The sequence below is a fragment of the Ctenocephalides felis genome, unplaced genomic scaffold, assembly GCF_003426905.1.
Source record: "Ctenocephalides felis isolate EL2017-DRISC unplaced genomic scaffold, ASM342690v1 CF-g0.4_SCAFFOLD_01886, whole genome shotgun sequence".
In the NCBI taxonomy this organism is placed as follows: domain Eukaryota; kingdom Metazoa; phylum Arthropoda; class Insecta; order Siphonaptera; family Pulicidae; genus Ctenocephalides; species Ctenocephalides felis.
In genome coordinates, this window is record NW_020538040.1 from 72,441,709 (window position 1) to 72,453,733 (window position 12,025).

At 30.8% G+C, this 12,025-nt stretch overlaps 1 protein-coding gene across 1 annotated transcript in view; it reads right to left on the minus strand.

Annotated features, from left to right (window-relative positions):
- Nucleotides 1-369: 369 nt before the first annotated feature.
- Nucleotides 370-12,025, minus strand: part of LOC113375310 (potassium voltage-gated channel protein Shaw-like) — a 227,974-nt gene continuing 216,318 nt past the window's right edge. Inside the window, exons 13-15 of the mRNA XM_026615248.1 lie at nt 4,176-4,338; nt 1,993-2,079; nt 370-1,295 (exon numbers count right to left, since the gene is read on the minus strand). Coding sequence (XP_026471033.1) covers nt 370-1,295; nt 1,993-2,079; nt 4,176-4,338 — 1,176 coding nt within the window. The remainder of the gene's footprint in view (nt 1,296-1,992; nt 2,080-4,175; nt 4,339-12,025) is intronic.

Below are 12,025 nucleotides of genomic sequence, written 5' to 3' on the forward strand. Positions count from 1 at the left end.
CTCTTTCGAAATTTAATGGCAATGATATTTAACACTGACCGCCTAATTTGGTATGAACATATATTTGAAACATGTATTTTTAGCATGCATATGTAGAACATACCTTGTTAATAAATTTTTTAAATATAATTCTTAAAATATATGTTAGGTATACAATAATGTCACATAATTCAGTCAAATTATATACCGCAACTACTATTTTGCAATCACATTTTATACTTAAAAAATATGACCAGTATTTAACTCGTTTTGTTTTCTACTAAATAGATGCAAGTACAATTAATCAATCAAAGTAAGAAGTCCGTGATAGCTGAAACCTTGCATAAACTATTAGATTGTAACCTATAATTATTTTTTTATTGAAGGACGTCACGCACCATCTCCGAGCGCAAATTGATTATAACTTTCTTTTGCCTGCTCTGAGGCATTTCTATTATTTTCGCTATTAGATTCAAGACATTCTTCACTTCCATTTTTAATTGTTTGTTCAGGTTTTCTTGTGTTGGTTTCTTCCAAACTTAAGCATTTTACATATGATGCAGAAAATTCAGGAGCAGAAGATTCGTTGGATTGTTGTGTATATTTATGTACACTTTCATTTTCCTTCGAAATTATTTGGCTTTGACTACACATTTTGTCCAATTCTAATAAAGGAACCAAGGAAACCTGCTGTTTCTCTTCAGACGCCTGCTGTACAACAAAATGTCTCATATCTGTTTTAACCGGGTACAAGCCTTGTTGCACGCTGGACTCGCATTCTTTGCGCATGATATGTGCAATGGCTAAATTTTCTAAAAGAGGCAGTTCAATATTTCTGTGAGATTGTGGTAAATTTTGAGGCATCATTGGTTTTTGTTCCATACTGGATTGGTCTGTACTTGAAATTTCTTGGTAGGGCGCAGAAATTCCATCATGCGCGGATTGAAGTGGTGCTTCGATATCCACGTCTTGAGATAAGCTCATTTGGCGAATTACATTTTCTTGTATCGGAGAAACCTCCGCAAGTGTTTTGACTATGGGTAAAACTGTTTGGTCAGTTAGCATATGTCCATTTATTTGACTTTGCACCAGGGGCGCTAATTTTTGCAAGGCCTGTACGGGAATTTGCGGTTGGAGGCATGTTGGAGAAGATTGACATACTTCGAGACTTTGGTCGAAAGTGGTGGAACTCAAAGTTTGCGGGGACTGATTTCCGATAGTTGCGAGTAGGCGCGGTTTAAGGGGCAACAGCAGGTCCATGCTGCTACCTGTAGTTGCTGGACGAGGCTGCAGAGGTGCTAGACCTATGCAATCACCTAAAAATCAGATATAGAATTAATATAAAAAACAAAGATTTATTTATAACTGTACCTGCCAAAATAGATTTATTTACAGAGGCGGTGTATTATCAATGCATGTATTACCCATATATATGAACGTGTGGTCTGTATATTGTTATACGTATACGTCTGTATATATTACAGGTCGAATAAATTTCGTTTTCAACAAAATTACATTCTTAGTTTTATCGTATGTTTATTTCGTGTATCTATTCAGTTTTATATTCTGGTATTTGTTTATAATAATTTTTATTGCAAAATTATTTACCTCTAACTAATAAGGCTAACATAACATTATTCTAATTGTAACTATATATTAAAAATATTTTCAAACATATCGTCACTATAAGATCCTTGCCACGTGTTTGCGCTATGCAAAAGCCACTGTAATAAAGGTTTAATAAAATGTCTAATTTATCTCACCAAGCTTGAATTGACTTTTGTATTTGCTTTTATCAATTCAACTATAAGGTATCTAATATTATTTAATATAATATACTAAGGAAATATATTCTAAGTGTATGTACAAGAGAGGTCTATGAAGTGATTTATTTGGCAGAATAGAAGTGTGACAGAAGCGTGTTTGCAATCCAATAAGCAGGCATTGTAAGAAGAGAAGAATAAGCAGATTAGCGTTCATTTATTCAATCTTGTAAATCTTATCAAAGGAAACCGAACTTACTCTGCGACAACACCGCTAAACCGGGTATGGAGGGTCCCTGAAGGCTCAGACCTATCATGTTTAATCCATTCACCTCACCTTCAAAATTAAATTTTTCTTGTGATATTTGTTTTTAATGCAGATTATGCTTAGGTGTTTCATTATTTTTATTCGTTTTTATCGTTTTTAAATGCATGACTTAAGAAAGTTGCACCATCTGAATAGGCAAACAATAAAATGAACTTGGCTTTGAAAATATTTTCGCGTAAACTATATTTTAATGTAGTAAACAAATTTTTAATTTATAGTGATTAATTAAACTAACTATATTATATTTAATTATCTTAGTACTCAGATTATACTTATTATTCATTTTTAATATAAATTAAAATGAATTATTATTAAGAATTTGAATGTGAATTGTAACCTATTTAAAAGCTTAAAATTATATTAATAATGACGCTTTATATTCAAACGGGCTCTTTCAATACTAATACAGTTTTAGAATTATATGCATTATTGTAAACTAATTTATCATTTTCGATTATTTCGGGAACACCGGTCAACCGATCAACCGAATACAGAAAAAAACGATGATTAGTTTTTGAAAAAGCAGGTCCAGCTGTTTCGAAGATACGGGACAAACAGTGCCAAATATGCCTGAATTACTATATTCAGATTTTGAGAGAACGGAGCGTTTATTTGAATGATTCAAAAAATATTTTATTTGTATTGATTAAGAGAAGAACTGGTTCAATATTTGAGAAGCGGGTCCAGTGGTTTCGGAGATCCGATAAAAAAAGTGAAAAAAAATGCCATTAGGTGGACAAAAATGATCATTAGACATATGCGCATCAAATAACCTGATATTTCATAAAGATTTAAATAATAACTACGAATTTTGTTTACATTTCTATGGGTTCCGTACCAAGATTTATAATGTGACGCTTACGCGCTTCAATATTTTGTCTATGAAATATCTACGCAGCGTGATTGCATTGTAAAACTAGTGGGGTGTATGGCATCGTGCCTGAAGGCAAATTGCTGGAACTTTCCGTACCGTAACGAAATGTTCGAGGAATACTGAATGTTTTCAAATAGATTATTATTAATATTGTAACATTGTCTAATATTTATAAGAATTATATAAACTGAATTGCAAAGTTGAAATTATTTGTTTGAAGTATATTAGAACTATAGTCAGAATTAAAAATAAAATCGGAATTATTTTCGATATACCAAAAAAAAAAACTAAAAAAGAAATGATACAATTTTTTTTTCCAAAATCAATTATTTTGTTAAAACAAGCTGAAAGTTCTTTGAATCATTTAAATTGGACGCTTAGTTCTCTCAAAAACTGCCATTTTTTGCACATTTAGCTCTGTATCTTTGAAATGGCTGGGCCTGCCATTGCCAAAAACAATAATCACTTCTCCCAATCATAACTAATTGAATGTTTTTTACATCATTCAAATCGGATGCTCCGTTCACTCAAAAACTCGATTTCTATTTTCTGCGCTTTTTGCTCCGTATCTCCGTAACGGCTGGACCTGCCTTTGCCAAAAACTAATCAGCTCTTTTCCCTATCAATAGGAATCGAATGTTTTTTGAACCATTCAAATCGGTTGATCCGTGCGCCCTAAAACGTGACTGGAAATTTGTATCCATACATACATACACACACACACATACATACACACACACATCCATTTTTTCTGAGGTATGCCAAAACGTTCAGAAACCTTCAAAACGTCGAGAAACGTTAAAATTTTCATTTCCGATTTTCGGCCCATTACAATAACTTACCCTACGGGAAGTTAAAAAAAAATTCTCATTCTCATTCTCAGATAAAATCTGCTTTTATCAAAGTTTAAAACATTTTACAAAATTTTAAAACTTAAAAAATTATTTTTTTGGTTTGAAAGTTCCAGCAATTTTCCTTAAGGCACTCTGCCATGCGCCACTAGTTAAATATTATGATTATGACCAAACAATTTAGTTGGTAAAGTGATCACGAACGAGAAAAAACTTCATGTAAAAATAAAAAATCTCAAATGAAATCGATGAATGCGAGTTTATTTATCAATTACTACCGACATCTGCACCTGTAGAAGTATTTCTCCGAGAATGGTTCGTAGCTAGAAATATACGAATTTCACCCCCCAGAGTCGCTCTGTTTGAGTCGGGATACTCACCGATTTTGGCGCTTCCGAAGGCATCCTTGAACAAGGCCGGATGCGACTGAGGGTGCTTGATCGCGTTCATGCGCCGGTTAGTGGCATTGTTCATCTCGCGTTTCCGACGCGGCTGCTCCACCGGAAGCACTCGTCTTCGTTTCTTTGGCAGCTTTGATCTGGCCTGTTGAGGGAAATGTATTGTGAATTTTTATTGTTTCAATACATAATTTCCGCTGTGATTTTTTTTGCAAGGGCGTATTGTTTTACATAGATCTTCAAGTTTTTGTGTATATTGAAAATATATAAAACGTAGCTAACTTCTTATATGTCATTTATGCATACAAGATTTTTGAAGTAAAACTTCTTTAGGCGCGACTAGGGTGTAAATCCGTACAAATTCAACGGAAGTACGTTACGGCTGAGTCTAGTGCCAATGATTCGTCATTCGCTCTCGATGATATCATTTTTATACGGGTCGATTGTGATTAGTCGTTGAGTATGTGAATAGAGTTCTGTCCTTGGATTCGTACCGGCAGCAACGTTGTATGCGTACCGATATCAACAACGAAATCGGCATAGATGAATAAACATTTTAAAGTTACATCGTAGTACAAATGTTGATTTAATGAAAAATGCCTGAATCAGAAGAATATTTTACTCTGTTCCTTGAAAATAATGAAACAAATTAAACATTTGTACTAAACGTAAGTTTATTGATTAGAAATTATTTTTATATTATTCGTAGTTTCTATAACTGTTTGCAGTTATTAAAATGGAAAATCTTGTTTAGGAAAGATAGATATTACAGCTGTTCAAAGAATGATATTATATTGCCAGCGAAAAAGTAAACTAGTTGGTTTGGTATTTAGCCTTGAGGCAAGTTACATGAACTTCCCAATATGTGTAAATAATTGACTTAATCAAAAAAAAAGTGTAAATAATATACTTCATCAATCCTACTTTAAAAAACGATAATAATTTTAGTAAAGTTTGACGAATTTTTAAAATTAAACTACTTGTCGTAATGCCGTAATATTACAGTAAGTTCTATAAGACCATGATGTATATCGCCAAAAAAAAGTTCCATGAAAATCGACTTAAATTTTTTTTTTCAACAGTTCATTACAAGAAAACGGCTCGGTAGATTTTTACCTAAAATTAATCAGCACCATTCCCATCTAATATCTTTCGAACAGTTTTTAATTTTTTAAAATCGGTTCGGTAGGATGAGCTTAAATGTGGACAAAAATTTAACACTTTTTTTCAACAGTTAATTACAAGAAAACGGCTCGGTAGATTTTCACCTAAAATTAATCAGTACCATTCCCAACTAATATCTTTCGAACAGTTTTTGATTTTTTAAAATCGGTTCGGTAGGATGAGCTTAAATGTGGACAAAATTTTAACACTTTTTTTCAACAGTTAATTACAAGAAAACGGCTCGGTAGATCTTCACCTAAAATTAATCAGTACCATTCCCAACTAATATCTTTCGAACAGTTTTTGATTTTTTAAAATCGGTTCGGTAGGATGAGCTTAAATGTGGACGAAAATTTAACACTTTTTTTCAACAGTTAATTACAAGAAAACGGCTCGGTAGATTTTCACCTAAAATTAATCAGTACCATTCCCAACTAATATCTTTCGAACAGTTTTTTATTTTTTAAAATCGGTTCGGTAGGATGAGCTTAAATGTGGACGAAAATTTAACACTTTTTTCAACAGTTAATTACAAGAAAACGGCTCGGTAGATTTTCACCTAAAATTAATCAGTACCATTCCCAACTAATATCTTTCGAACAGTTTTTGATTTTTTAAAATCGGTTCGGTAGGATGAGCTTAAATATGGACGAAAAGTTTAACACTTTTTTTTAAATTGCAAAGAAACGGCTTGGTCGTCGCACAAAACTGACAAACGATAGTCCTCACCGAAATACATCAAATGGTTTTTAAATTTCTGAAATCGGTTCAGGCGCTTTTGAGAAAACGTCGATCAAAAGTCTAATTTTGACAAATGTCAAAAAAACTATACCAATTTTTGCAAACTTTGACGAATTTTTAAAGCTAAACGAGTTGTCGTAGGGCCGTAATATTTTAGTATGACCTAGAAAACTATGGTATCTACCGTCAAAAAAAAAATCATAAAAATCGTCGAATTTTTTTTTCTTAAAACGTTATTACAAGAAAACGGCTCGGCCGATCTTTACCAAAAACTAATCAGCACGATTCACAACCAATATCTATCGAATGGTTTTTGAATTTTTAGAATCGATTTAGAATTGCGGGCTAAAACGTGGGCGAAAAATTTTTCACTTTTCTGCAATTTACAACGAAACGGCCCGGCCGATCGCCGCACAAAACTCGATAGTCCTCATCGAGATACATCAAATGGCTTGAAATCGGTCCAGCCGTTCTGGAGAAAACGTCGATTTACGGCAAAAAATCTGTTCACACACACACACACATACACACACACACACACATACTTTTTCCAAATTTGGTCTCATTCGATTCAGAATGGCTCGAAACGTCGAGAAAACATAAAATTAGCGAATCGGATTTTTTGATGAAAACATAAACTTCTCCTTCGGGAAGTTAAAAAAATATAAGCAGACAATGAATGTATGTTAATTGTAATTACACGAAGTCTTTCAAATACAATTTCATGATGAGTGAAGTTGCGGAAACAATATTTGTTTAGGCGTTGTTTAACATAATCCACTGTGTGAACAAATACTAAAGAATTTATTAATCAGCAATTACTTCATTTCTCTAATGAAGGTTCATTTCTAAATGCTAATTACAATGACAAATCGATCATGTCATATTTAAAGTATGACTTTAATTACATTATTGTATTTAAATATTATACATATTTTATTATTATTAACTTTTTTATTTACAACTGTCCAGTAAAGGACATTCAGTAAATTTGATGAATTTACAATAGTCGGCCGAAAATGGACATTGTATACTACATTGATATGTTGGAAGAAACAACTCAGTAGTTGTTTTAATGCTATTATAAATATATAATTTATAACTTGTCATTATATAATTTAAATGTGTATAATGGTTGACACTAATAAATGTGTGCATCATAAGTGTTACCATATCACTAATAAACATTGTTCAAAATTGTTATATGATGTATTTATTTTTACTTAACTTAAAATTGCTACTTTGTACAGTAGCAAATAAGCTTTCCTTCAATCGCGTGTGATCCTTACGCACTCTTCTTTTTCTTTTTAAAAACATGTGTAACCTTTTAATTCTAAATATTGAATTTATTAGTGTGTCAATGGCTTTTTGATAACTTAAAATAATCTTAAAATGAACTTGTTGAATAGTTTCAAATTGATAAATTACACCACATGGTTTTGTAGTATCAATTGATTTAAATTTAGTTCACAAATATCATCTCGCACTTATTAATAGTGAAATAATGAATTTTCACTGCACGTTTCTAACCGTACCTAATTTTTAATTTTGATTTGGACCTAAATTTTTGATGAAATTCAATTATAATATTTTAATTATAAAATTCCAATGCCATGTTGTTTGTCGCAATAGTCCTGAAACGGTTTGACCGATTTTAATGAAATTTCATATGAACATGATGTTTAGAATGAGCGAGAATCGGCCAATATTTAATTTACATACCTTTAAGTGGTAAGGGTTGATCACCCCTAATTTTTCTATTTTTTTATATTTTTTATTTATTTATAACTTCTTATTATAATCACATACATATACATATATAACCCAATAACATAAAATTATAAAGTTGATTGATACAGTGTATATGACTAATGTACTTGTATACAAAGTAAAAAAAATATAAAAAAAGCATATAACCCTTAATTTTTACCTTTCTACCACAAACTTTGCAATAGTAATTTTAATAATCAAATAATTTTACATCCTACATTTGTTAATTAATGTTTTAAGAATTTTTTAAAATTTTCGATAATGAAACAAATTAGTCAATAAATGTTTTTCACTAAATTTCTATTATTATTTTTTCAAACTTATAGAAAACATTGAACTTATGTTAAAAAAACTCATTTTTAATTAAGAGTTGTCCATCACCTTAATTCTTAAATTTTGGGGTCAATTGAGAATTGAAAATATTATTAAAATCAGATAAAGACAACAGTTACCATTTATTTTATCACAGATTTTATCATTTGGCTTCTTCACTTATATAACACATATTTTATTTATATAGGAACCAAGTAAAATCAAATAATCTTCTAGCATTAGTCCGCTGGCATATTAAGAAATTGTGTATATTATCTAGTTGTCTCACAATAATATAAATAATAATAATATAGAAACAAAGAGAAAATATTGTGGGGATAATAGTGATTGCTATTGTTGTTACACGGAAAGTAATAAAAAATTCGGCATTGGTTGTACATCGACGAGTTCAGAACAAGTTTTGGATCCCGATAGCCCATTAGATCTACTCGATTTTAAACGAAAACCGATATCTGATATTATTTATAAAGAAATATGATATTCAATGCTCAGTAATCCTGTTTTACGTTGTATTTATTGTGCAAACATCATAAACCATATCCGTACAAGTATTATACAACAGAATTGTATGTACTCTAGCAAAAAGTTTTCAAGTGCCTAATCTCCATTCGATTTCAAGTGCTTCGGAAAATCCAAATACTTTCGAATCGTTCCCGATATTGTGTCACGCTGAAGGATATACGATTCAAATCCAATTCCCTTTTCCTTATTAGCCTACAAGGAACGTCGTCGTTCAGGCCTAACTCGATAAATCCTTCTATTTTATAATATCACGTATTATGCATACATATAGAACAATACCCGTTTACAACGGCTTGAGTATAAGGTCGCTAGCACGCCCACCTTGTTTACCATTCCTCCTTTGATTTTGAGAATAAATAATAAATTCGTATATATATATATATATATATATATATATATACATTTTGGCATGCTGTGAATATTCGTTCGATGCTTAATATCCGCTTTGCTGATGCAAGCAGCTTTTTAAATTACGATCTATTGGTTTTATTCTAACGCTCTAAAACTTCAATCATTCAATCACAATTAAAGGCTGTAGTATTACATTAGGGACTTTTAAACAAATGATTTGGCAATCAGTTTGTAATTGTTCAGATATTGTTAGTTTATAAATGTAGGTAATTTTTTATAAGTTTTCTAAAACCTGCGATATATTAATAAAGAATTTAGTTTATTTATGCATACTATTATCATTTACTTATAAACTTGTCAAATTACTTTACTTTTCAATTAACTTATCATGATACACGTACAAGATACTATATAAATAATAGCAAATGCAATCAAATTTTTATAACCTACTATTTTAAAAAAACTGATATTTTTATTAGATATGAATTGATAAATAAATCATGTGAGTCGATGCTTAACTAACTAAAACTGAAAAATAAATTTGTGATCAACTCTCCTTGATTGGAGTAAAAATCATTAATATTTAGTAGTAAGGTGATCATATTTTTATGTTAAAACCGGAAATTGTAGTTAAGCAAATTCGTCACGGGAGAGGGGGGTTAGCTTTATGCTGTGAAGCTTATTAAATTGAAATGAAAAATCCTATTTGAGGATACACTAGCAATCAGATTTTGTTATAAAACAATCAAATTTGTTATCAGAAATACTGACTTTAGGTACGACTTGAATATTCTATTATATGTTATAATAGATTCTATAATTTTCGATCTGCTATTTGTTTTTTTTTGCTTGTAAATCTTGTGTAAAATTCTGTCGTTCCTTCCTGTTTATGCCAGGCAGTCATAAAGTTTGATTTCATAATTTTAGCCAATTTTTGTAAAAAGAACGTTTGGAATTAATAATGTAAGGGGCTATTTTAACTTGCCTTCGAATTATGCATTTGAAATTTTATAACAAATTATTTCATATAAGATTATTCGTTTTAAGTATATATAATTCACAGATATTTGTAATTTTATTACAAAGTAGTTGTAAATTTAAAATAATCGTACAACTTTCGAATACCCGGAACGACAATCCGAAACAAAATACAATGTTGGCACAAATATTATTTTCAGAAAACACGGGGTACAAGATGAAAATTAGGGACTGTTTCGGCCAAACCGTATGGTATGGTCACCTTACTAAGAGTCGTCGTTTCTAACATAATATTAAACAAAGTAGCTCGAGTTGTGTGCAAAAAACTATTAATTTTCAAAATTACTACCTAAAAAAATGATTTCAGAAAATTCGTAATGCCAAGAAACTTGTAACATGAAGTAAAAATTTCATTAGATGGTCACAACTCTGAAAAGAGTACAAAGCATAGTATAGGATATACAATAAAAATGTTGTAATTAGCTAAATTTTCTAAGTAAGCAAAAATATTAAATAAATAACAAAATGTATTACTGCATAGCAATTTTTAAATTATTTATATGAGTAGAAAGTCGCACCAGCAAAATGTTCGAGCGTGCCGGCGGCCTAAGCTGATACGCTCATCAGTTACACGTACACGCGCAGATAAACATGTTTACGTTCATTTTCGGATGTCTATGGGAGAAAGTGATTTTTCATGTCACAGGCAGGTTTTATAGTTCACGAAAAGTTTGTCCTATATTCATAGCGAGAGATTTATGAGATGAAATGCTAGGCCTGTCAACAGTTCCGGTGCAGCTGGGACATATGTGTGAATAGTACATTTTTAAATTACATTTGCAGAACGTATATATTTATACATATATATATATATATATATATATATATATATATATATATCTGTGTGTGTGAAAAAATATTTAAGGTATATACATCAACTACTTAAATTTTCTGGCATAACGAATATTATTTGCTGCAGAACTCATAAACTCGATAATAAAGTTCGTTATGCACTTGAATTTAAATATTGATCAATGAATAATAATTCGATATTTATTATGTGACCTGTTAGCTGTGACGCTTCCATCGTTTAGTCCGCCCAGTTTCCAAATCGAGCTTATGACGAGTATATTCGTCAATCATAGAGAAATTTGTGCCAGTAACATATCGAATAAAAAATATGGGTTAATTATTACTACATACTGCTATTTTGTTACGGAAAGCATATATGTATTATATTGCGTATTATATACCTAATAAACTAATAACAGATTGAAAAGTAAAAAAGTAAGAATAGATTTTTTATGAATAATCAATACTAAGAGGAGACAACATTATTTAAATATATAAATCTCAATTCTTATCGATTTAGTATATTGATTCAACATATCAAAAAGTTCAATTTCCATTAAAATGCCACTCACTGTTACTTATTGAGTACAGCCATATAGCGCCAAAATATACTAAACAACTAGCCACACCAGAAAATAATTCGATTTTCGAAAAAAGTTCTATACGCTGATACACATATCGTCACTCTTCAATACATAAAATTCTTCAAATCACAGTTAATTGATAAAAATACCAACAAATTGTTATGTTTTATAATTGTTCACCACTAATATTCAATTATTGCTGATCGTTCAAACACATAAGTTAGAAGTTTTTTCCGCAAAAATAATATTTACAATGCCTAACAGCTGTAGTAGAATAGAGCGGGGCTTAAAGGTCAGCGGGTACAAAAGTCCACCACCAATATCTCAAAAACAAGTAAAGTTAGGTATGTTTTAACAACGTTATTTGAAAGTAGAGGGAAAAAATGAAACTAGGCTTCACAAGGATTCAATGTTTGAAAATTCATAACAAAAGTTGGCGAGATTTTCCACAAATAATTTGCTTATTCAATTTTACGGTTGTGTTTAGAACGTTTTATCAATGTTTTGATATACTTTAATAAAAAGGGCCAACAGAAC